This window comes from Rana temporaria, chromosome 1 (assembly GCF_905171775.1).
Source record: "Rana temporaria chromosome 1, aRanTem1.1, whole genome shotgun sequence".
Lineage (NCBI taxonomy): Eukaryota > Metazoa > Chordata > Amphibia > Anura > Ranidae > Rana > Rana temporaria.
The window spans coordinates 199,294,106-199,321,578 of record NC_053489.1 but is presented as its reverse complement, the minus strand read 5'-3'; the positions used below and the strand labels follow the sequence as shown (position 1 = coordinate 199,321,578).

Genomic DNA, 27,473 nt, shown 5'->3' with positions numbered 1-27,473 from the left:
AGGATCAATGTAGGGATACCCCGATTTGGTGTTTGAGACTTCACATTTTTATCAGAAGAGTATTGCCTTACATAATGTTACATATCCCACAAGGCTCGCTCTTATACACTGAACATCCCTGCATGGTTTCCATGTGTTTAATTACTTCATTCATTTAACCCATGGCCTATTGCTGACACGACCAATTAGGGTCCGATTTGTTCCACTGATCGTAACAATGGTTAAGCAGCTTAGTAGATCCGGATAATTAAAAATATTTCATGCAGCAATTACCACTTATAAGCAAGTGAAATGTGAACAAGCAAGTTTAACCCTTTTTTTTTAAGTCTACCTAATACCCTACAGTGGGACCAGAGTGCACTTGCTAATCGCATCTCTGCAAAACACTACAAAACCAGGAGAGTAAAAGCATTGCTGTTTAGTAAACTGGACATAATACCCTTAATTATATTTATTTTAACGTTAATCTATAATAATTGTATAGCAAATGGCCTCTGTGCATTGGTAAAATATACAAACCCAATAGTTCATATAGTTAAAGTAGAGCTATCTGCAAAAACTAAGTTCAGATTTGCATCTGACTAGCATCCCCGATTTCCCCGCTATTACTTTTCTGGGGACAATCCAAAATTTGGGATTTTTTTTAACTTCCAATATTTATGGTAAACAGGACAAACTGAGGGGGTTATTTACCCTATATATGCACTTGGCAGCTAAGAATATGCATGCATCATACATACTAGGGGGGAGTACAACTGGGGGGATCTGTAGTGGAGAAGGATCTGGGGGGTTTTGGTAGATCATAAGCTCAATAATGGCATGCAATACCAAAAAAGAATACCGGGGAACTGAAGAAAGTGCAGAGAAAGGCAAGCAAACTGATAAGAGGCATGGAGGAGCTCAGCTATGGGGAAAGATTAGAGGAGGTGAAATTATTCTTTCTTGAGAAAAGGAGATTAACCGCTTAAGGACCCATTCACGCCAATATATGTCGGCAGAATGGCACGGCTGGGCACATCCACGTACGTGGCTCTTTAACCACTTGACCACCAGGCACGTAAACCCACTTAATAACCAGACCAATTTTCAGCTTTCGGTGCTCTCACAATTTGAATGACAATTACTTAGTCATACAACATTGTACCCAAATGAATTTTTCGTCCTTTTTTTCACACAAATAGAGCTTTCTTTTGGTGGTATTTAATTACCGTTGGGTTTTTTATTTTTTGCGCTATAAGAGAAAAAAGAATGAAAATTCTGTAAAAAAAATGAATTTTTCTTTGTTTCGGTTATAAATTTTAGCAAATTTAGTATTTTTTCTTCATTCTTTTGCATAATGTGAAAGATGAAGTTACGCCAAGTAAATAGATACCCAACATGTCACCCTTCAAAATTGCACACGCTCGTAGAATGGCGCCAAACTTCGCTACTTAAAAATCCCCATAGGCGACGTTGCAGGGTATTGTGGGGTATTGCAGAGTAGTGTGGGGTATTGCACAGTTTGGTTATGTTGCAGAGTATTGTTATGGGGCAGGGATGGCTGAGCAGGGATGGATGGCTGGATCTGTGACTGCATTTGTCACAGATCCAGCCCACAGCACTCGTGCTGCATCCGCTCTCTCCCCTCTCCTCTCACACTGTACCGTTCGGTACAGAGAGGGGAGGGAGTAACCGGCGTCATCACATGACGCTGGTTTGTTTACAAGTGATCGCTCCTTCATTGGACGGAGCGGTCACGTGGTAAACCGCCGCCATCAGCGGCGATTTACCGTGATCTGTGATGCGCCGGGTCACGGACATTCCCGTGTGCGCGCCCCAGGGGGCACGATTCTGGGAGGACGTCCTCCCAGAGTTAAGGAACCGCCTTGTAGACGTCTTTCGTCTATAGGGCGGTGATTAAGTGGTTAAGCCCGGTCGCACGCGCGCCGTGGGGTCGTGAGTGCACGCGACCCGGTCCGAAGCACCGTGGCCGCGGGACTCGCAGACCCGTTTGCCGCTGGAGTCCCGCTAACGGTCCCCGGAGCTGAAGAACGGGGGAGAGCCATGTGTAAACACAGCTTTCCCGTTCTTCACTGTGGCGCTGTCATCGATTGTGGTTCCCTATAAAAGGGCACACACGATCGATGACGTCACACCTACAGCCACATCCCCCTACAGTTATAAACACAAATGAGGTCACACAACCCCTTCAGCGCCCCCTTGTGGTTAACTCCGAAACTGCAACTGTCATTTTCACGGTAAACAATGTATTTTAAATGCATTTTTTGCTATGAAAATGACAATGGTCCCAAAAATGTGTCAAAATTGTCCGCCATAATGTCGTAGTCACGAAAAAAATCGCTGATCGCCATTAGTAGTAAAAAAAAAAAAAAAATGCAATAAAACTATCCCTTTTTTGTAAACACTAAATTTTGCGCAAACCAATCGATAAACGCTTATTGCGATTTTTTTTACCAAAAATAGTTAGAAGAATACGCATCGGCCTAAACTGAGGAAAAAAAATAATGTTTTATATATTTTTGGGGGATATTTATTATAGAAAAAAGTAAAAAATATTGAATTTTTTTCAAAATTGTCGCTCTATTTTTGTTTAATAGCGCAAAAAATAAAAACCGCAGAGGTGATCAAATACCACCAAAAGAAAGCTCTATTTGTGGGAAAAAATTGGATTTTTATACTCACCGTAAAATCCATTTCTCCGAGTTCATGGACGGACACAGCAGCCTTTGACCTTAGGGTTATATCCGCTTCCTTCCAGGAGAGTTAGGCAAAAACAAAGCACTTCAAGTGATAACACTTTCCTCAGTGCAGCTCCTCCCAGGGGGTGTGGTTCCCCGGGTATAACCCACACCCTGCTCTAGCAGCTCCAGTTTGTAACAAGCAGTACAAACAAAAGGAGGGGTGGGTGCTGTGTCCGTCCATGAACTCGGAGAAATTGATTTTACGGTGAGTACAAAAATCAAATTTTCTCTTCCGTTCATGGACGGACACAGCAGCCTTTGACCTTAGGGACGTCCCCAAGCAGTGTCAATAAATTTGAGGGGTGGGAAAACAACACAGCAAACCAAATTTACACCCCAAACAAAACCGGAGTTACTCAACTGAGTTACAAACTGCCGCCTGTAACACCTTGCGGCCGAAGGAGGCATCAGAAGATGCACTCACATCCACCTTGTAAAACTTTGAAAAAGTGTGGACCGACGACTAGGTCGCTGCCTTACACACCTGTAACACAGAGGCTTGATGTCAAAGCCCAAGAGGCACCGATCGCCCTGGTCGAATGCGCCGTAACCTGAAAGGCTACGGCGCAGACCGCTAGACCTTCTTTAGGACCATTCACCGACACGAACAGTGAGTCCGACTTCCGGAACGGAGCCCTAACAGATAAGTACACCCGTAAGGCCCTAACCACATCCAGGGAATGTAAAGTGGCCTCCTTCGGGTTCTTCGGCTAAGGACATAAGGATGGAAAAACAATGTCCTCATTAATGTGAAAGGCCGAAACAACCTTTGGGAGAAAAAAGAAGGCTGCGGACGCAGCACCACCTTATTCTTATGGATGACTAAGTAGGGAGCCTTGCAGGACAAGGCCGCCAGTTCAGACACCCGTCTGATCGAGGTAATCGCCACCAGAAAAAACACCTTCTGTGACAGAGTCAACAAGGGGATCTTCCGAATGTCCTCAAAGGGAGCTTGTTGAAGCACCGAAAGGACTAAATACAAATCCCATGGGGGCAGTGGAGGGCGCACATGCCGGACCCCCTGCACAAACGTGCATATCAAGGAGTGTGCTGCCAAAGGTCGCTGAAAGAAAACAGCCAGAGCAGAAATCTGGCTCTTGACCGTACTCAAGGCGAGAGCCTGGTCCACTCCCCGCTGTAGAAACAGCAGAATTCGGGACACCACGTATGTACGGGGGTGCCACTTAATCTCCTCACACATAGAGATGTAGGCCTTCCACGTACAATGGTAAATTCTCCTAGAAGTAGACTTCCGTGCACGCAGCATGGTAGAAACCACCGAGCCCGATAGGCCCCGATCCTTCAACACCTGGCTCTCAACAGCCACGCCGTTAAAGCAAGCGACTGTAAAACAGGATGGAAGATCGGACCCTGCGACAGAAGATCTTCACTCAGGGGTAGACGCCAGGGGGTGTCCGCCACCAGACGCAGCAGGTCCGCGTACCAGGAGCGGCGCGCCCAATCTGGGGCGATCAGTATTGTTGGAATCCCTTCGGCTTCCACTCTGCGCAGCAGGCGAGGAAGAAGCTTCAGAGGAGGGAAGGTGTAAATTAGGCGATAGTGACGCCAAGGTGCCACCAATGCGTCAGCCCACGGGTCCTTCCGATTGAGACGGGACGCTAGAAGGTTCATGTCTGGAGTGCCCCACTATTGGCACAGACTCTGAAACACCTCCGGGTGGAGTGACCACACTTCTTGGTCTAGTGTTTGGCGACTTAGGTAGTCGGCTTGCCAATTCTGTACCCCGGAATGTACACGTCCGATAGAGCCGGAACGGACCTTTCGGCCCACCGAAGGATTTGCGCGATCTCTGTCGCTGCAGCTGAACTCCGTGTGCCCCCCTGATGGTTGATGTACGCCACTGCCGTGGCGTTGTCGGACTGGATCCTGACCGGTCGGCCCTGCAGATCCAGGGACCACCTGGCAAGGCACAGCTTGATTGCTTGGAGCTCCAGTATATTGATTGGCAGGCGGGACTCCTCCTGAGTCCAGCGCCCCTGGGCTGACTGGGTGCCCAAACGCCCCCCCAACCGGAGAGGCTGGCATCTGTCATGACCACGGTCCAGTGGCAAGGTAGAAATTACTTACCGGTCCAAAGCACCGGAGACGTCAGCCACCACACCAGGGAAGACTTGACCAGTTGACTCAACTGAATCTGGTAATCCAGAGAAGACGGGAGCTTGTCCCAACGTGACAGAATCTCCTTCTGCAATTCCCTGGTGTGGAATTGGGCATAAGGAACTGCCTCGAAAGAGGCCACCATCAGACCCAAAACCCTCATGCAGAATTGAAGAGACGACCACTTCTGGGTCAACAACTGCTGCACCGCAGAATGCAGTGTCTGGAGTTTCTCTGTTGGGAGAAAAAACTCTCGCCTCCGCGGAATCCAGGACTAGTCCTAGGTATTCCAGACGCAGAGACGGAACCAACACTGACTACTGGATATACAGAAGCCAGCCGAACTCATGGAGAGTCTGACACGTGATAGACACGTCCTCTTCCAACTCTGAGCCCGAGGAAGCTTTTTAGGAGAAGGTCGCCCAGATATCCCACGATAGCGATCCCCCACTGTCTCAGCAGGGCCAGTATCGGGGGGGGGGGGAGCACCTTGGTGAAAACCCGTGGTGCCGAGGCCAGGCCGAACGGGAGGGCCACAAATTGAAAGTGGTCCTCACCGATCGCAAAGCGCAGAAATCTCTGGTGCTTTGTGCATATGGGAACATGTAGGTATGCGTCCATGATATCCAAGGACGCCATGAAGTCCCCCTGATGGAGTGCTGCTATCACCGAGCGAATCGACTCCATCCGTAATTTTTGCACCTCGACAAAGCAATTGAGGGCTTTGAGGTCCAGGATTGGACGGACCCCTTCCTTCTTGGGTACTACGAACAGATTGGAGTAAAACCCCTGAAACCGCTCAAACGAGGGAACTGGTACAATCACTCCCCTGACCAGAAGATCCTGGACAGCCCCTGACAGAACCTGCCGGTGAACCTGAGGAAGCTGGAGGTTGGAAGGAAAAAATCTGTTTGGTGGACAAGAGCGCTGGTATAGTAGCAGCATCACCTCTCTGGGAATTCTCACACCGGACGACCCGTACAGGTGCCTGCTGAGCGGGAAGTCTCTAGAGCGCCTCCTCAGCTCCTCGTGTGTGTGAGATTTACACAAAGCGCGCTTCTTTTTACTGTTGAATGGAGAAGTGTGAGCTTGTTTTATTCCTTTCCATGTGCACCACTAGATTCTTATTTAATTTTCCTCCAAACGCCTGGTCTACAGCAGACTAACCCCGTGATTAACAACCTTTATCATGCACTCATCCCATTGATCCAACATTCCCTGTCAGCTGTGCTTTGGACGCTGAGCTGAATTGGGGCCAGGAGGAGAGAGGCTGGTGATCCGTGAGTGAGAGGAGATCATAAGGCATTATATACCACTACTTTCTGGTGAGTAGAAAACCAAGAGGGGGGCTGAGACGCAAAGGATTGTTTTCTGACATACCAGGATTAACCAACATAACTATCCTGCATTAAGGAACCATCTTTGAACCAAAGACTGTTTCATGTTGATTAACAACGTTCTTGAGGACTGTTTATTTTATTTTTCACTAGTTTGATGTTGGGATGATTTATAGAGATGAATTCCTTTGGATCATTACATCATACTCCAGCAGATTGTGGACATTAGGTTCAGTTGAATCATATTGGTATTCATTTAGCGCTGTTATTCAGACAAATTTTTTCAATGAGATATATGTATATATTTTCTGCTCATATATTATCACGATACTAAAAATATACATTATATATCCATTATAGAATTCCCAGTACCCATATGACAAAAAAAAAACTCTAAAGAAGGATTAGATCTGGTCCGAAACATGTAAGGTGTCTATGCCAGTATGCTACACTACAAGTGTTTGTAAAACACTTGTAGTGTTTTACAAACACCCCCCCTGAAGACGTTCACAACGAAACGTACGTCGAGGTGGTACCAATCCACACACGCAATTCGTCACTTCCTGTCTCGCTGGTTTTGGTTACCATCGAGGTGCAGCACACGCCCGGGACACATGTCCAGCGCCCAGGACTTACGATCTTATACTTACCCATGCGATCAAGCCTCAGTGCCGGGTTTGGGGCACATCTAACAGTAAACGGCCCACTTGGCTCTTCTTTTTACTTTCCTTTTTAAATAAACAAGTTACACTATGTTGGCATCATTCTATTTTTTCATGCTAATACTGGAATCCACATGACTGTCAGACGTCTATGTGTCAGGATACATCCGATCGCACAGGTTTACCTGTACAAGTGTTAATGACTCCTTTTTTGGTATCAAAATAAGGAGCATTACCATCTGTTAAGGATCCATCTAAAAATATTCACTTCGGGTGCATATCAGTAATACTGGTGAAGGTGGAACAACACTGTGGTTTCCTGAGCACATATTTGACTTCAATTATTCAAGATTATCTATGGACTCTGTTTAAAGAATCATTCACGCACTGTTGCACTTTAAATCACCATAAGACATTATTTTGTGTGGTTCAGCACATGTTACTGGTGTACAATCAGTAGGACTATTGTCATAACAGACTGTTTTGTGCTGAGCACTTGTATCACTATTTCCTATTATTATAGGTGTTGTTGAGTTTATGCACTTTATTTAACATATATGTTGGCAGTACTAATTACATGTTAGAGTATTTATTATACAGCGCACCCATCCCCACCTATACCATGCTACACTACAAGCCCGTTTGTTCCACATACAGTTGCAATGTTCTGGGCATAATGTATTTTGCTTTTACATGTCATTATTGTTTCTATACAATTTTGTTGTTAAAATAAATCAAAAAAATTTTTTACTTGGACACCATTCACACTGAGGCGCTATCACGTTAAAAATAGCACCTGCAAAGCGCCCTGAACAAGTCACTGCTGTCTCTCCAATGTGAAAGCTCTGAGGGCTTTCACACTGGAGAGGTGCGCTAGCAGGACGGTAAAAAAAAAAAGTCCTGCTAGCAGCATCTTTGGAGCGGTGAAGGATCGGTGTGTATACCGCTCCTGCCCATTGAAATTAATGGGCACCGCCCGCGGCTATACCACCGGCAAACCGCTGCTGCAGCTCCACTTTGCGGATGGTTTCAACCCTTCTTTTGCCCGCTAGCGGGGGTTAAAAGCGCCCCGCTAGTGGCCTAATACCCCCACAGATACGACGGTAAAGCACCACCCTAAAAAGTAGCGGCGCTTTACCACCAACACCCAAGCGTGAAAGGGGCCTAACATACCTGCTCTGTTTAAATTATTTTTATTGTTTTCACATAAAATAGAAAAACTTTACATACATTCTTTAAAAAAATTCAGGAATCATTATAAAATTCACAAGTTCTTCATACATATAACAATAACATGTACAGACTACATATTACCACATTACAAAAAACATTTGTGTGGGTACAGGGCTAGGTCCAACCTTACGATACAACCTCTATAGTGCTGTCCTTTAAGCTAGGAGCATATTACCCTCTCCTCTCCCCCCTCCAATAAGCCCCTCAGACCCCCCGGAAAAAAAAAAAAGAAGGGGGAAGAATCAGGGGCCAAGGGGTTTTTCCATGTACTTCCGTATAGTCTGTACATGCTCCCCCTCTGCACCTGACTTATTCCTTTATATATATATATATATGTGTCTCTTATCGTGTCCATAAATGTGTTAAGGAAGTGAGATGGTGGACCATCTGTCACATCTTCATATTGTGTGAGGGGCAAAAAAAAAAAAAAAAGGAAGAAAAAAGGGGAGGGGGAGGGGTGGAGGCAGAGAAAAAAAATCCCTTTCTAGGTACCATCCTGCATACTTTCTTCTCTCCCAATAATCCTCATATAAATCTGTGACTGCTTAAAGTCCATCCATTTCCCCCAGATTTCTTGGAATCTTATTTCTGTCTCTTCTTGATAGCTTATTAACTCCTCCATTACTCTCATTTTATCTACCTCTCTAAGCCAGTCTCTTATCTTTGGTGGGTCCTTAATTCTCCATTTTCTCGGGATTGATGCTTTTGCTGCATTTAAGAGATATGGGATGAGGGATGCTCTATATTCTTTCCTCTGGCCTTCCATAGCGTGAAATAAACATTTCCAATGATCCAGTCCTATCTCCTTCCCTTCTATCTGTTTTATTAGGCCTAGTACCTTGACCCAATATGTTTGAATAAATCTGCATTGCCACCATATATGAGCATGATTTCCTTCTTCCCCACATTCCCTCCAACATAAGGACGATGTATCGCAATTTATTTTATGCCGTTTAGTAGGCACATAGTACCACTTAGTCAGTAGTTTATAGTTCATTTCTTTCACCTTTGCGTCTCTTGAGGTGGAGTGAACATAGTCCATAAGCCTCATTTTCAGTCTTTCTGGGACTTTTTGTTTTAGTTCAGTCTCCCATTTTTCCAGAGGGTGTATTGGCCCCTCCTCATTGGAAGATATCAGCAGCCTATATATTTTAGAGATCATCCCTTTTCCATTCCCCCCTCCCTGATCTATCAATCTCTCCCATGGATTTAATCTTTCCATACCTCGTATCGGCTTTGGAAGGGATTCAGTAAAATGTTGGAGCTGCATATATCTCCAGCTATCCCATTGAGAAGTTCCGTATTTCTCTCGTAGTTCTTCTAACTGGCATATCCTATTCCCCTTTAAGATATCCCCTAGTCTCAATCTATCCGAATGGGTCCACTTTAAGTAAAGTTTATTATTTTTCCCCGGTGGGAAATAATAATTTCCCATTAAGGGCATCAATGGGCTATTGTATTGTCCCTTCATCTCCTTAGTTACTTTATCCCATACCTTTAGTGTTTCTATTGTAATTGGAGCAGATGCCTGCTCTGCATATTAAAGATCTATAAGGATTTTTTACCGTGCCTTAAGGCACTAGGTTGTTGTTTCTATTTAATATATGATTGGACAGACCATGTGTTTTTTCTATATACTTACCAAGTCCTCATCTTTCTCATATAAAAATGTATTACATTTTTTCAAAAAAAGTTTAGTTTTAGATCCAAGTGGGTAAGAAGCGCTGTGATTGGAGGGCATCCTCTCCACTTTGATATTTTATTTAAAGTTGATGATATTTATTTAGGATCTATAATGTGCCAATTGTTTACACAGCACTTTACAACATAAGGGAAGATAGTACAATTAAAATACATATCCGGGTTTACACTTAGTTTGTTGAAGCCAAGCTGGTCCAAACTTATGCCAGTCTCATAGTCACATAGCCAAGGCTACATACAGTGTACTACACTGTGTTCTGGGTGTGAGGCAAGAACTGCCTGTCTCACACCGGGAACAAAATGGTGTCAGGTTAGACGGCATTCAGCCATTCATAGGCAGCTTTATATTCTGTGACTGAATACAAAGCTTCCTTTGACTGCCCGAGCGAGAGAGGCAGGCTGATGACATCACTATTTTGGACTCGGCCAGTTAAAAGCAGCTCTGTATTCAGTCATAGAAAAAAAAAATAATCTGCCTATCAATGACCGAGTGCTGTTCAGATTGATTGTTCTGGGTATGAGGCTGGAAGGTCTCTTCTCACACTCAGAACACCATTCAGATATCTCCACTCAAAGTCCTGGACATCATACAACGTCCTACGGGCAGGAAATGGTTAATGAAATACCCCTGATCCTTCATGTTTGAGTTAGAGAAAGATCAAAGACTCTCTCACCTTCTCAGACACCCTGTACGTCTTGCTAAACACAGAAGTGCTCGCAATACAATCCCCTCATTAACTTGCTGTCTTTGCCAGTAGGAGTGTGCACAGGGTTGCGGAGGGGAACAGATTGTGGACACATAGCGAGAAGGATCAGTAACAGGCAGCAGAGTGCTGAAGCGATCATGACCCTATAGCAATAGAGAAGCCGACATAAGGCTTACTGAGCAGGCCAGCTGCAAGTGGTTCTAGTCAACTGCAAGTCTTATACCCGTGGCAGTGAGTGAGTGAGAAACGTATATAGCGCAACACATGCAAACTGAATCGCCTCTGGGCACTTAGTATCCTTTCACTACTGTACTTTTTCCCTCGGAAAAGATGGGGTTTGAGTTTTTTTCTGAAGGCCAGGTGATTCACCTCCAACGGGATGCTGGTTGGTAGAGCGTTCCATAGTCTAGGTCCTTGGATTCCAAATCTTCGTTCTCCTTTGGACTTGTATCTGGAGTAGATTTTGGTTGGTGGATCGCAGAACGCGATTGGGGTTGTGACATTAAAATTTTTCGAATAGATATTGGGGGGCATTTCCTTGAACACACTTATGTGTCAGACAGAGTGCCTTAAAAGTGATTCTGTCTTTTACTGGCAACCAATGAAGGGATCTCAGTGAAGGTGAGATTGATTCCCATGGTTTTTTCCCAGTCACGAGTCGAGCGGCCGTATTTTGAACGACTTGCAGACGAGTGATTTGGTATTTTGGGAGTCCGAGGTAGTGGGCATTTGCATAGTTGAGTCTGGAGTTGATAATTGTACCCACTACGACTGCTATGTCTTCTTTCGGGATAAAGAGAATGAGTCTACGTAGCAGATGGTGGGTGAAAATTGTGTCAGTTAAGTTTTATTAGAGCTGAAATTCATAGAAAAATCTTTGGCTATACAAACTTAAAGTGGAGGTTCACCCTATAAAAAAATGTCTAACATTATATCCAGCCCAGTTCTGCAAATCAAATGACACTGACCTATTTTTTTTTCCTCTGTAGATTTCGTTTAGCCATAGAACTCACCGCGGCTTCCGGGTAGGGAATCCCGCGAGAGTGGGCGTTCTTATTGACATGCCAATCAATTGGCATGCTAAATGATGGCGCACACAGCGCGTCACGACTTCCCAAAAGAAGCTCGGCTCTATTCGGCGCAGGCGCCGAATAGAGCCGAGCCGAGCTTCCTTCGGGAAGTCGTGACGCGTTGTGTGCGCCGTCGTTTAGCATGCCAATTCCACGGCTAAACGATGTCTACGGGGGGAAAAAAAAAGGTCAGTGACATTTTATATGCAGCACGGTGCTGGATGTACTATTAGAAATTTTTTATAGGGTGAACCTCCACTTTAACTTCTGTACTGAAAACTGCAAGCCTATCACATTTTACAGGGTTTGAGAAAAGATTGGGTGCTACTAGGGCCTGGTTTCCTACAGGACACGTTCACATCCATGATTTTTTTTTCAGCTGCTGCATATTTGGAAAGGGTAAGGACTTTTTTTTTTTTTAACACAAAACTGTGCTATTTTTGTTGAATATACTTCAATGGAGAAGCTGCAGAAAAGCATGTAATGCGTTTTAGCAGAAATTATTGTTTTTTAATCTGCCCAACAACAAATTGGCCAAAAAAAAATTATAAATGCAAATCGCAGAAAAGTTACTTTTTTTTAGGTTATTAACCGATTAAAACAATCTGCCAACTAATCGATTATGAAAATCATCTTTAGTTGCAGCCCTAGGTGCTACAGTTCTGTGCAATAATTTTCAATTCTCTACTGGGTGCTCAAAGTTATTTTACAGCAAAAGGAAATATGCATATCAATTTCTTTCAGAAAGTACCGATAGTGAACTACTTTACTTGTGCTAATGAAAGCAATGATGATCAAGAGACCACGGAGCCGCTACACCAGCATGTAATATTACCTGAGTTATTTTGGACTGAACTGAAGAGACAATTTCTGACGTAATATGGCCATCTTTGTCCTGGGCGTTTTCCCTGCAAACAATGGAATGAGTTACACCAACAGAACTACAGAAATGCAACCAAAGAGTCTATAGTGCACTACAACTTTAAACCATTACAGTTCGGTCCATATATATTTGGACAAAGGCACAATTTTATTTTTTTCAGGTATTTACCAAAACATTCAAGCTATAGGTTACATAATAAATATGGGATGGAAGTACACACTCAGGATTAATTTGAGGGAATGTACATGCAAATCGGAGGAAGGGTTAAGGAATTACAGCTCTTAAGAACCCCCCCCTTTTTTTTAAAGCATCAAAAGTAATTGGACAATTAAATTAAAAGCGGTTTCATGGCCAGGTGTGGGCTACTCCTTCGCCATTTCTTCATCATTAAACAGGTAAAAGGTCTGGAGTTGATTAAGTGTTGTATTTACATTTGGAATCTATTGCGATCGAAGGAGCTGTTCATGCAAGTCAAACAGGCCATTGTAAGGCTTCAAAAACAACACAAATTCATCAGAGAGATAGCAGCAACATTAGGAGTGGCCAAGTCAACATTTTGGTACATTCTGAAGAAAGAATGCACTGGTGAGCCTGGGCGTCCATGGAAGACAACAGTGGTGGGTAATAGCAGGATCCTCTCTATGGTAAAGAATAACTGATTTACAACATCCAGACAAGTAAAGGACACTCTAGTCGCCGTTAATCGAGTACTATAAGCCGCCTGGTGTGGCAGCTGGCAGTACTTGTAATTCATTCACAGGAAACTGTGAATGAATAATGCAGCTGTTGGGACAGAGCCCCACACAGCCGTGGCATTTTCAAATTGTGACAGCGGATGTAGGTTGAAGATCCCTCACTTGCTGCTACAGAATAGGAGCTCTGGCTACAGCAGGTGGGTGTAACATGCTCACAACGGTGAACTTGTCCTATAAGATTAGTAATAGTAACATTCCTTTAAATATGGCCTCTCTTTATGTAGAAGTAAAATGAAGACACAGAGCTATACATCTATGGATCTATATCTCTATCTAGATATCTCTCTCTATATATCTCAATTGTACAGTAGAGGATGCAGGGCTTCTATTCATGGACCATGGGTTATATGCAGACAATCTTTAGATGATTGCACACTAAGTGTATACATTAGGTATGTGTTTTGCCATAGACCCACTCAGTCTGCAAGACTCACGTTTTTTTGCTAGTGTCCTTGGTGATGCGCTGGGTTTGGATAGTTATGTTTGAGTCGGGTGGTGGTTTCTGTGTTAGGTGGTCTCCTTTGCAGGAAGTGCAACATGTGTAGTAAGCTGCAGGGTGCTATACAGGTACAAATTGGTGGTTCATCTATGATTTCCAGACCATGAAAATGTGGCAGGTGAAGCACTGTGGCAGGTGAAGCATGGCCCCTAATGGGCCCAGCAACACAGATAAGGCAAGACAGGGTTTCCCTGGGAACTGGTTCCTGGCTATTTAACCACTTCCGGACCGCCAACCACATATATACTGAGGCACGGCTTTACTAACCGATGTCCCTGCACACTGGTACGTGCATTAGATACAGCGTGCATGTGCGGGAGCTCGCCCCATGGGTTCAGAGGACTCTATGTTTGCCGGCCACCTGCGATCACGACGAAGAAAGGCATAACGGGGATCTGCCTATGTGAACAAGGATGCCCGTTTTGACAGAGAGAAGAGAGAGAGAGAGAGAGAGAGAGAGAGAGAGAGAGAGAGAGAGAGAGAGAGAGAGAGAGAGAGAGAGAGAGAGGAGAGAGATCTGCTGCTCCTAGTGATCAGGAACAGTGATCTCTCCATTCCCAGTGAGCCCATCCCCCGACAGTTAAAAAGCACCTTCCTAGCAAACACTTAACCCTTTGATCACCACTAGTGTTAACCCCTTCCTTGCCAGTGCCATTTATACAGTGATCAATGCATTTTTAGCACCGATCACTGTATTGGTGTCACTGGTCACCAAAAACTGTCACTTGGGGTCAGATTTGTCTGCTGCAGGCCGGAAGGAAAAAAAGAAAAAAAAAAGTCCCTAAAGCTTTCACCTATTTTGTAGACGCTATAACTTATGCGCAAGCCAATATACGCTTATTGCGATTTTTAATTTTTTTACAAAAAAAAATGTAGCAGAATACATATTGGCCTAAACTGATGAATACATTTGCTTTCTATATTTTTGGGGGATATGTATTATAGTAGAAAGTAAAATATATTGGTTTAGTCAAAATTGTCTTTTATTTTGTTTACAACGCAAAAAATGTAAAACACAGAGGTGATCAAATACCACCAACAGAAAGCTCTATTTGTGGGGGGAAAAGGAACATAATTTTGATTGGGTACAACGTTGCATGACCTCACAATTGCCTGGTAAAGCGACGCAGTGCTGTATAGAAAAAAAATGGCCTGCTTATTAAAGGGGGTAAAATCCTTCCGGGCGGAAGTGGTAAAAGACGACCTGCAATGCTTCGTACATAATGTGGATAAATAGACCATGGAATAAGGAGTTATTCAACTGTGTTAATCATGGGAGTAATAGTTTAATGTTTTCGGCACAATCATCTACCATGCAGTCTATCTTACAAAAGCAGATTTCACTGCCACTATGTATGAATGCTTTAAGTTACCTGTAACGTTCTTGGCTGGACCCTCTGCTCTCCACAGGAGAGATACTGGTAGAGTGTGTTGAACTGTGTGTCCCATGTCTGCTGGGTGAGCGGGAACTTGCCCTCACCTTCGATTTGGATTCTGACCTGGAATGCTTTTTCTTCCGATTTTCATGTGGACTACTGCAGAAAACAAAATAATACATTCTAAGCAAATTCTAACATTGAAAAATAAAACAATTAATGGATAGTGGTGGGTGAAATAGCTGCAAAGTAAACCATGTTACATTGAATGCTGATAAACATACAAACTATGTAAGCCAACACGCATGGACTGGTTCTGATCCACTGTGTGACCTAGATGACACATGAATGCTGGACATAATCACATGACATTTTGTTTTCCATTGTGGAACCTAGACTCCTCCCAATAAAGAGAGGAGTCTAGGTTCCACAGACATTTTCCAATAAGCTAAACAACCTCTGCATGTTATAGGGGTTGCAAAGGCTTGTTTTTTATTTTCTTAATAGGTTCCTTTAAGCTAGTGCAGTGTGAACACAGTGTCTCCCCGCAGGGATGTAGTCCCAAGGGAGGGGGCGAGCACGCCGACTAATCCCCAGAGCGGATGATGGGGCAAGCTTACTGAGGAGAAACAGGAAGTGAGAAATTCAGACAAAGAAAAAAAAACGTTTAGAAGGGAAATCGAAGGAAAAGATAAGTGAACCAACAATGCACTAGCTTAAAGGAACATATTTAGAAAATAAAAAACAAACCTTTACAACCCCTTTAACAAGTGCTTTTGATGGTCTAAAGCCTACACAATCTTAATCTGTACAATCTTGCTAACTAAATTCAGGTAGAGCTTGAATTAGACCACAAACAGCCAAGGTTAACCACCATATTTTAACCCCCAATATTGGGAGTTATTTTTACATTTATTGTAGCAGCCAAACAACATAGCTAAAAGCTGCCTAGGTAAAAAAAACAGCCAAAATAAAAAGGAAGCGCGTTTTTAAAATGTCAGTCCATTTTCTTGTTGTATTAATTGAAATTATTCATGAATTTAAAGGGGTGGTTCACCCTAAAAACTACTTTTTCTTATTACACTTGCCCCCCACATTACAATACGATTAAGGCTATTATTATTTTTTTGATGCTGTACATACCTTTGTACAACATATTCACCCGTGGCATCCGGCTTGCGAGTCCCGCGGGAGTGGGCGTTCCTAACATGTCTGATTGACGTTTTGACCAAAAACAAGCTCCCCCCCGTCGCGTAAGCCGCGTCACGATTGGCGAAAGGAGCCGAACGGCGATGCGCATGCGCTGTATAGCGGCGACTCGCCGTTCGGCTCCTTTCGCCAACCGTGACGCGGCTTACGCGACGGGGGGGAGCTCGTTTTTGGTCAAATTTCAATCACAGACATGTTAGGAACGCCCACTCCCGCGGGACTCGCAAGCCGGATGCCACGGGTGAATATGCTGTACAAAGGTACGTACAGCATCAACAAAAATAATAGCCTTAATCGTATTGTAATGTGGGGGGCAAGTGTAATAAGAAATAGTTTTTAGGGTGAACCACCCCTTTAATAACAAGAAAACATATGGAGCAAAGGGCAATCAGAATAGACAGATTTTCAGCAATTACAGAGGCAATGTTTTGGCCATTACAGTGCTAGGAAGCGTGGACTTATATTAAACTACTCTTCTAGCTCCTTCTTGGGTGGATAACATGGAAGGGCAATGATAATCTCTGCTGAAGGGAAGGATCAGTGTTCAGATTGGCTACAGGTAAAATGTTGAGCGTTTCCTTTTGAACTCAAATGGAGAACTGTTCAAAGGTAAAACATAGCAAAAGGCTACACTTGACCCAATTTGCCTGCAATGCAAACGTATCTTGTTAGGTCAAATGTAGTCCCAGTGTTTCCATTCACATTACACTACTGAAGGCTATAGAAATCTGACCAGCTTTTGATGCATGTTCAAACACATGTTAGTTATTCTAAACATTTTTTTTTTTTTAAAGAAGCCTCTTCCAATGGGAGCACTCGTGCAGGCTTGATCCTGAGCCGCACTACCTGCGTTCATATACACACACAGCGTAGCTTGGCCTGCCTCCTGCTCCCTCGTCACAAGATTTGATTGACAGCAGCAGGAGCCTATGGCTACCGCTTCTGCCTCCCTGGAGAATTACCAGGTATCTACTTAACACTGCAGATTTAAAAATAGTGAAAATCACATTAACATATTAAAGAAGTTGTAAACCTCAAAAAAAATAAAAAATAAAAACGCACGTAAATAGTAATGGTGTAAGTTTAGGAGATATATACATTAACTACAGATAAGCCTCATTATAGGCTTACCTATAGGTACAATTAAAGAGGAAGAATGTGCCTCTTCTTTAAGGATAACTGGGTTTATATATACTGTATACAGTAGGTCCAATTTAAAATGCTGGAAAACTGCTGCACTCAAACACTGAATGATTTCAATGGGGGATTAATACATATTAAAATAGTTTTCTTATGGCACTGTATTTATAGAATTTTGCCATGTTTAACAGCTTCCCAGCAGTCGTTCATGCATGCATGTCCTGGACGGGAAGCAGTGATACCAAGTTCATGGCAGCAGCCACCTGATAACTTTTACAGGCGACAGAAGGGAGTCATCGCCCCCCCCCCCTCCCACGGCTTAATTTCCCAATCGCTCTTGCTCCACTGGGGTGCCTGTGGGTATGATCAGCTGCTTTGGAGGGCAAATACAAATGTGCATGTAGGTTCAGCATGCATATGCAAATGATGATTGAACCACACATGCAAGGTATCGGCACAAATGTCTAAGTGAACGCAATAATTCTAGCGCCAGCCCTCCTGTGTAACTCTAAAGTGGTAACCTGTAAAGGCTTTTAAAAGGTCGCCTGCGGATAATTTAAAGCGATAATAAACCCAAAACAAAAAATGTAATACTATACTATTGCAGCTTACCAATCATATGTGGTGGGTGGCTGCATTAGGTTTATTTTTGCAGATTTTCCCCCGTCACCTGGTGGTTTGGCCAGTAAACATCCCTTGTAATAGGAATAGTGCCAGACGGGTCCTCTTTACAGCGAGATCTGGGGTAAATAAGTCCCCAGAACTCACCTCTATGCTGGGAAGCCTGAAAAAAAAATGCAGAAGCCAGCCGTGACCTCATAACATCGGGCCCAGCCTTCAAAAGATCATATAGACGTCGGGGGGCCACCTGGCCCGTCGGATTCTCTAAAGCAAACTTCTGTCATAGACCGATTCCTTCTCCCTCTTGCCGATCATGCAGGCAGGCGGGGAGAAGAACCGGAAAGGGTTCTATGCGGTACAGTAAAGGACACAGGCACAGCATTCATATGATTATAGCAGGGGTCTTCAAACTATGGCCCTCCAGTTGTTCAGGAACTACAATCCCCATCATGCCTAGTCATGTCTGTGAATGTCAGAGTTTTACAATGCCTCATGGGATGTGTAGTTCCGCAAAAGCTGGAGGGCTGTAGTTTGAGGATCCCTGGATTATAGGCTTGTACCTTGCAAAGATCAAGGATGAAAGAAAAGGACCCCAGGATCACTGGAAAGGGCCCCAGGACCAGAGGTCAGGGGGGTCCTTCATGGTTCCTTGCACCAGGGCCCCAAAGTTAAGCTTCTGCTCCAGGTTTGAAAATACAACTAAAAGCTAACCAAGTGCTAGAAACAAGTTTTACCTAAAGCTTACTTTGCATGTTCGGATCAGAGTGTAAAGAGAACACACAAAAAAATTCATTTATTCAGCGTAAAAACAGGCTTCACAAATATTGTATGTTTAAGCATTCAAATTATGTTTGATCTGGGTATTTTAATGTTCTTAAAAATGCAACACTACATTAGAGTCAGGGGTATTAAATATTTAAATTCCCTGCTTTATTCAAACAAATCACTTCAAGCTAGACAATGAAAAAATATAAAATTTGGGAATTTGTAATATGAGAATAACGTTTTATACAAAATGAAGCATGAATAAAAAATATTCAATCTAATCCTTAACCGATCCATACAGCAAGTGATGAAATGTGTTAGATAAGACCCACAACCCAAAACACTTTTAATTTGCAGACCTATTTTAAAATGGGTTGCAAAGAGTGCCTATAAGAGTTGCTATACAGATAATATGCAAAGTCAACAAACTGAAACCACTTTTCTTCAGTTTAGACATAAAAGCATGATGAAGCACTTCAATTAAGGCTTCATGTACACTGCTGCTGGTAAATGGACATTTAGGAGCAGTTGGGCATTTTTTTCAGCTGCCCCTGGACTCTACTCTCTTATTAGTACATGTACACGGGGTCGTTTCTAAGCAGTTCAGTTAAGCAGCATTTTTTGGAAAGCAAAAAACAAAAAAATTAAATAAAAAATTTGTTCAGGACAAATGATCAGAGGCATTTGAAATGCCAAATGCCTGCAACAGCTTGTAAACGCGGTAACTCGCGTTTAGCCGCGTTTCACTTACAGGCATTTTTAATTTTTGACAACGCTTCTAAATGCAAACACGGCAAAACTGGTTACTATCTGTCAAGGTAAATTGTTCAGGAGAGGTGGTAAAACGTCCCGTGTATGTTAAGCCCAACTGTTAAATATTTTAAGTATGCTTGTTTAAAGAATGTGCAAATCTCTGATGTGCTAAAACTAAAGGCATTTATGACAACATATCTATTATTCATTTTCTATGAACACTCATTTTTTAAACACAAGTCTTTGGGCCAGCAAACTGACAAAAGTTCAGGCACGCTATGAGTTAAGTCCAATTAGGTAGATGTGACCTCCAGGACTTTTTTATATTACTTATGTGTGACAGGTTTATTACACTCTGGCTGTGAGAGGAGAGATGCACACAACAGCTAGGCCCGCCCCACCCCTGCCCATCCACAGAGCCTTTTTATTTTGTGAATGAGTTCATATAATATCAAGGATTCTGTGAATGGGCAGAATGAGGGGAAGGGTTGGGCATAGCAGCTCCATTTACTCTGAAGTAATCTTCCTGAAATTTGTTAGATTTCAACAATAGAGAGCAGCAGGCACCTCGTTAAGACTTAAAGTGACTGTAAAAGATCACCTTGTAAACCAACCTATTCAGTTTAAAATAGATATGCAAGGCAAAACATTTTTTGTAGAGACACAAAACTAATTGTAAATACTTTTTTTTAAAATAAATTATCACATTCCCTCTGTTCTCAGCAGCATAAGAGCTGGGCGAGGAGAAGCAACACCACACTGAGTTTGCCAGTGAATGGCTGTGCAGCAAAGGTGTTTCAGGACAAGTCTGATAATTGGAGGAGAGTACACAGAGTTCCCAGCATAGGTAGAAAACTGACCAGACGTGCTATCCTGCTTAGCGTGGTCAGTTTTAATAGGAAAGCAGGAGAACTGGCAGGAACACCAGTGATTTCACATAAAGGAAGCAATACAAAGAGAACAGGACACTTTCTAATACATGTATATGGTACAGCAGGCACATATCAGAAATATGAAGTTTTGGGGAAACAAACACTTTAACCCATGGTATGGCTGTAATTTTTACGAAATGGCTGAATTCCTGGAATTCTGCTTTAAATGTAGAACTCTGCAAGCACAGACATTTTACTTTGGACAGCTATTAAGTGTTGCACTGTAAAAATGAAGTTGTCTCTTGGGTCCCTCAACATAAGAGGTAAGGACTATAATACAGAGTGCTTATATTATAGAAGTGGCAGCTAAAAAAAAAACTATTTCCTTTACAGAATATTCCTGTCTCCAGTTTCAGAGTACAGTAAAACAAATATGTCTAACAAAAAAGATTTATTTATCTGGCATTTAGTAGCAACTTGAGAGCAATAGAGGCTAGCAGTTGGGAGTCCTATACTGGCGGAGGATTACAGAGCAACAGAAATTTCAGCTGAAAACAGAGGCAAGCAAACAAAGAACAGCAGCTGTACAGCTCATTCCCCACTCCCTCTGTCTATACCACAAAAGGTCATAGTTGGGAAGAGGCAGGCGACTCAGCATGAAGAAGACCCTGTTCACTCCGTGTCATATTTTACACATGAAAACAAGGAATGAGCTTGTACTCTCCCCAGGAAAATCACATAAGGTTACTGCAGCTGAATGATGTTTTTTTCTAAAGCAATGAATAGAATGAAATTCTATATTTTCCCAGACGAGATAGCGCTGCAGTTTTAATTAAGATAGCTTTTTATCAGTAATAGTTTATACAGGAACATGCCTTTTGCTTCTCAACATTTATTACTCCCTTTTGTCCATTAGCTGCATATTTCTCCACACGGCACCCCAAACTGTATTGTTTAAAGATACTGTGCAATTTCAGCCACACTCAGACCGCGCCGCTGGCTCTTACTGCTGTTAAATTATGTGACATGGGAGCTGGGGGTACGCGGGCGAGTCACCCCGTCTGTCTATGGGGGACTGGTAAAAAAGTGGAGCAAGGCGTACCAGCAAGGGACCAGAGAGGAGTATCGGGGCTGCTCTGTGCAATATCATAGCATAGAGCAGGTAGGTATAAATTGTTTATAATTTTAAAAGATTGAAGCTTTAGTATCACTTTAATATGATGATAAAAATTCCATTCTACAACCTATTTTTTTTTCTACCCAATGTGTTGAAGAAATCGCTCAAGTCTAAAGAAATATCTTTTGTACAGATGACTCATCCAAAAAGAGTAACCATACTATAGTTCTAATTAGACAAAGCGAAGAAGTGAGTCTGAGGTAGCCCCCCCTCCTCCATAACGTTTAAGCACCCATCCCCCTTCGTACTAAGCTAAGTTGTTGCCCTCTCCTGGCACCCCAAGCTCACCTTCCTTATTCTCCAGGTGGCCTTTTGTCATTTGCAAATAGGTAGGTTTACATTTTCCATCAAAATCATCCTCTGCAGTTCTATCACAAAGATAGAGGGGCAATTACTAATTGTTGTATTTAGTTTATAGCATATTCTATTTTTTAAATCTATAGACCAAGTAGGGTCAATATTATCCATTATGGAAAGAATGTCATTAAATGGACACTAGCCAAAATAGGTACATGGCAAGAAATAAAAATCGAAATGTTTCTTTAATGAATAGATTGGGGGGCGGTTACCTACCGTGGCAACGCCGTATTAAGGAACAGTAAGAGGCCCTCCCCAGTGTCCAGACGAAGCTACGTGATCCATTTGCGAAACGCGTTGACGTCACGTGACGCCTCTTTCTATCACGTCCCGGAAGGGAGCTCTTTGTCAGCCACGGGGGCTGAGAGAGTACTGAGTAGCATCGAGCAAGATACGAGACCGAGGACTGGAGGATACAGGCTATCCAATGCTTATACCTTATGACATCTGGAAGACTTGCATGAAGTGAACGCAGGAACTGTAGAGGAGTTTAGCATCCAAGGCCATTAATCGAGGCGGGCACTGTCCCAGGAGATTATTGTATAGTCTGCGTTTGTACCCTATGTTAACCCACGCCCTATATTGAATATGGACTGCAGGCCTCTTCTTGCTACATGACCAGTGTGCCGATAGAAAATGATAGCATGAATTGCTTCGATGAGCAGTGTCTCATAGATCTCTGATCAAGACTATTGCTGCATACCACAGGAGTATAAGAGCTTATTAGTGAAAGCGCACATTCCATATGTTGATGACCATTATACTTCAGTACAGGCTGTACATCCACATTGCTACACCGTGGACAGTATCATTTACATCAACAGCCATCATACATTTAGCTCTCTTCTCCCCATCCCTCCTATACGATCACTTATCTATCCCTCAGTGTCTCGAGCCCCAAGGGACCTCTGCACAGGCGATCAAGCCATACATTTAATTTTTTATTGCCATATACAGGGACTTGCCGTGGCATAACCACCTGGGCATAGTTTATCTGGCGTCCAGATGATTGTATACATGTTTTATGTGTAATTGTTTTTTGTTCATGTCCATTGTGGTGTGTGTTGCCCTATCCATTGACAATTTAGCACAGTAGCCACTGGATTTTCATTTTGTTTTTGTGCTTACCAATTTACCTCCAATGGAGGATGTCATATGAATTTTAATTATTCAATAAATAACTCTTTCCTTAATCCCTACACTGTATGATGTGTTGCTCATTTAGCTTTCCATTACTATAGTGGGAACAATTTTTGGGTCTATATAATATGCAAATAGCAGTAACTATTAAAATAAATCTTTAATGTATTCATTACCCAAAATTCGAATGAAATGGTCAATAGCAAAAATGTAGATCAGGTACACAAAACATTTACAAAATATAATTTTTCAGAGCTAAAACTCCCAACGATCATTAGTTTCCACATAAAGCCTTATAAGAACGGTTGCTTCATATAATCGGTCAGCAGCCACCTGTACATGTACAGATATTTCAAAGCTGAAATGTATTGCCGCTGGTGATATAGAATGAAATACAGATACACATCAGGAATCTGGACAATACCCAAGTGTCAAAAAAACACAAAGCTCTTCTTGCAGACACAGCAAGAGACTGATCTTCTCTAGCTTATACGCTGTGGAAAAGTACTACAAAGCACAGCAAGATCTGCAGACCTGGAGTCAATCTTCAATATCACATCCGTTGCCTGATGCCTTCAGAAAAATTACTAACTATACAACTTGAAAAAGTATTAAAAGATTTTTGTTAATGCCTATTTGGACAAAACAGCAGTGCCATTTCTACAAAAAAAAAAAAAAAAAACTGGCTTTGAATTTAAATTTCACACAGTGATGTTGTTGAATATCTCTGCAGGGTACATTGGCAGTAATATTTGTACACGTCACACTGGTGAGAAAACTGCAGAAACTGGGTGTTTACTTTACAACAGTAGAAAAAAAAAAAAAAATGCCTACAGCAGAACCCCCCCTTCCTTAACCACTTAAGACCCATTATGCAGGTAAAAAGGACCTGGCCCCTTTTTGCGATTCAGCACTGCATCTCTTTAACTGACAATTGCGCGGTCGTGCGACGTGGCTCCCAAACAAAATTGGCGTCCTTTTTTACTAGTAATGGCGGCGATCGGTGATTTTATTCGTGACTGCGACATTATGGCAGACACATTGGACACTTTTGACACATTTTTGGGACCATTGTAATTTCACAGCGAAAAGTGCTATAAAAATGCACGGATTAGTGTGAAAATGACACTGGCAGTGAAGGGGTTAACCAGGAGGGGGTGCTGTAGGGGTTAAGTATGCCCTAAGGGAGTGTCGTTACTGTGGGGGGGGGGGGCATGGATGTGCGTGTGGCATCACTGATCGTTATTCCCTAACACAGGGAACAGACGATCAGTGACAGCCACACTAGGAAGCACGGGGGAGAGGTTTGTCTACACTTACCTCACCCCGTTCTTCCTCTCTGTGACCCGATCGCGGGACACCGGCGGCGATCGGGTCCACTGTTCCTGCGGGGACGGTCACGAAGGAGAGGACCGGGTCGCGATCGCGCCGCCGCTGCGCGACCTGTGGTTGGGCTCCTAAAGGGGACGTACATGTACGCCCTTGTGCCCTGCCGAGCTATTTTGTCTACGTATAACAGCGTGCGGCGGTCCTCAAGTGGTTAATAAGCTTTACTACTAAAAATCTAGGGAGAGAGGATTGGAGGGGGAATAGACTTGGAAGGCACTGGTGACATGGCATCTGTGAAGCTTGGGCTATGTCAACTAAGTGCTTCAATTACCAGAAAGTAGAAAAGTAAATGTACCTTTACAAATCAATTGTTTTCTTCTTAATGACACCCCAAACAACTTGCTAATGCAGGGACCAAAGCGCATGGTAACAAAGTACCATGTGTTTTGGTGCAGCCCAATTTTTTTCATAAGGGTCAGGGACTTTTGCACGTTTCTCTTATGAAGCGCAAGATTAATGGGCTACACTAAACGCGACATGGAAAAGTGCAAAAAATAGCACCATCCATTGCACCTGCTTGAGAATTAAAGTGGATGTGAACAGCCTCAGATGATACACAGTGATTAACCAAATCTCCCTACAAAAGTTTTATGTGTATCTGCTGTGTTCACATTTATATATTGTTTAGAAAGTGCAGATTTTGTTAGGAGATTTTCTCTTCCTGGTTAACACAGAGTGTGATGTCTGGGCATACAGCCAAGATAGCCAACTTTGCTGATTGGAGGAGAGGCACACACCCCCTCTCATCATAGGCAGAGACTTTCAGAGCAGTTTTGCAATAGGAGCTGCTCTCTGCTACTCTATTTTAGCAAACTCCTTTGACAAAAGATTCTGGCTGCTTTTGTCTAAAAAGTAAAAAAAAAAAATATGTCAGGAGTTCTCAGGCTGATTACAGAGGAACCGTTCAGAAGAGAGCTATAAGACTTGGCTCATTGAAAAGAGATAACAAAATACTGCAGATATATGTGCCCAGCTCAAATTTCATGAATCTGGTTTACATCCACTTTAAATTGGTTTTAAAAAGTCTCAAGGTATTTTACCTTAAAGCGGGGGTTCACCCCAAAAAAAATTCTAACATTACATTAAGCTCCATTCTGATCTTTTTTTTTTTGCCGTACAACCCCTTATCTTTATCCCCCCCCGGCTTCCGGGTAGTGAATCCAGCGGGAGTGGGCATTCCTATGCACAGGCTAATTGATTGACGTATGACATAAGCTTCCCCCCCGGCGCATACGGCCGCGTCACGAGTTGCCGAAAGAAGCCGAACGTTGGTGCGCAGGCGCCGTATAGAGTCCGGCTTCTTTCAGAAACTCGTGACGCGGCCATATGCGCCGGGGGGAAGCTTATGTCATACGCCAATCCATTAGCCTGTGCATAGGAACACCCAGTCCCGCGGGATTCACTACCCGGAAGCATGGGCGAAAATAACAATTAAACGGTATGTAAGGAGAAAAAATAAATAAAAATACCAGCATACTTTACATGTCGTTAGTATGCTGGATGTAATGTTAGAATTTTTTTTAGGGTGAACCCCCGCTTTAATACATTCTATGCACCAAAGTAAAAAAAAAACTTCTCTGCGGCTTGTTTTCAATTATGAATTATGCTGTCAATCTGCAATGAAAACCGCTCTAAGGCATGTAAAAAATAAAATAAATTGGACTGTAGAAAGAAAGATGCACACAATGGCGATCAGCCACTTAGGCCCGAGCACTGCATCATGGGAGGAGGGTACATGTTTTTCCCCATATGAAAAAGTGCTAGGAGGTCAGCTAAGGTGAGTACAAGTCAGCCAGGAGGTGGGCTTTAAACTACATGTAAACCCAGTCTAAAATCTCATATCTTATCCTCTCTAATCTTCCTTCTAGTAAAAATCTACAGTTTTAATTAATAGAAAACCCGATTATCCTGCTTTGAGGTTAACGCATATCATGGTATGGGCAAACAATGCCCTGTCCCATGTATTTTCAGTGAATACTACAAGCAGCCCAGCCATACTCCACTGTTGTCAGTACTTAAATGCTAATTGAAATACATCATAAAAAAAAAAAAAAAGCAAATGTTTAGAATACAAAATAGAATTTTGGTATTCGCAGTAAAAAAAAAATCTTGGGGTCCATTGATGGATGCAGGAAGTCGTATATGGTCGAAATACACTGCCACCTACAGAAGCACTGAACACTGGCAAACAAAAACATTGGTGGGCCAGCCCCAGGATAACCACTACTATACATAGCATATTGTGTAATCCTCAAACAATGTCATACTTGCCTTCACTGTGCAGTTCGTTTTGCAGAGTGGCCCCGATCGTCCTCTTCTGGGGTCCCACGGCGGCTGTCTCGGCTCCTCCCCGCAATAGCCAACTCCCTCTGGGAAGCTCTCTCCAAAAGGGGGTTGCCCTGCGGGCACGCTCCCGTGTTATACAGGTTAGGATGAAGGAAAAAAGCTGGGACAGCCGCACTCCAAAAAAACTCCTCCTTTAATTAAAAATCACAAAATACATGCCACAGCAAAAAACAGCACAACAAAAGAAAAGCTGACGTTTCGCACTATGCCTTAGTGCTTCTTCATAGCTAGTGTGTAAACAGTAAAATGAGTGAATATATACCTTACAACCCAATGAGTGGGAGGGGGCTCTGGAAACAATTAAGTTAAACAGGGTCCCCTGTGAAGTTTGGGTGTGTCTCAACAGACAATCAGAGAGTGTCTCATGTGGACTATGTCTCATGCAAATTCATAGTGAATAGTGAACATTGGATAAAATGATGTGTTGACCCAATAGAGAAGTGGGGTGCAGAAAAATGTGAAAGAGAGTGTAGGAGTATGTGTAAGTGAAGAAATATCTTTGAGTGTAAGAGAAGTGAATTAAAGTGGACAGGAAATGGAATGATATGTGTAAAACATGTATAACTTGTATAAGTGACAAATAAAATCAAATTAAGAAAACAAAAAATATGATATGAATTGA

At 42.9% G+C, this 27,473-nt stretch overlaps 1 protein-coding gene across 3 annotated transcripts in view; it reads right to left on the bottom strand.

Annotated features, from left to right (window-relative positions):
• LOC120935572 (splicing factor SWAP) overlaps positions 1–27,473 on the bottom strand; it is a 173,254-nt gene that overhangs the window by 7,674 nt on the left and 138,107 nt on the right. For all 3 annotated transcript variants that reach the window (XM_040347622.1, XM_040347628.1, XM_040347634.1), the window contains 2 exons: positions 15,080–15,241; positions 12,405–12,477 (listed from right to left, as the gene is read on the bottom strand). In XM_040347622.1, coding sequence (XP_040203556.1) covers positions 12,405–12,477; positions 15,080–15,241 — 235 coding nt within the window. The remainder of the gene's footprint in view (positions 1–12,404; positions 12,478–15,079; positions 15,242–27,473) is intronic.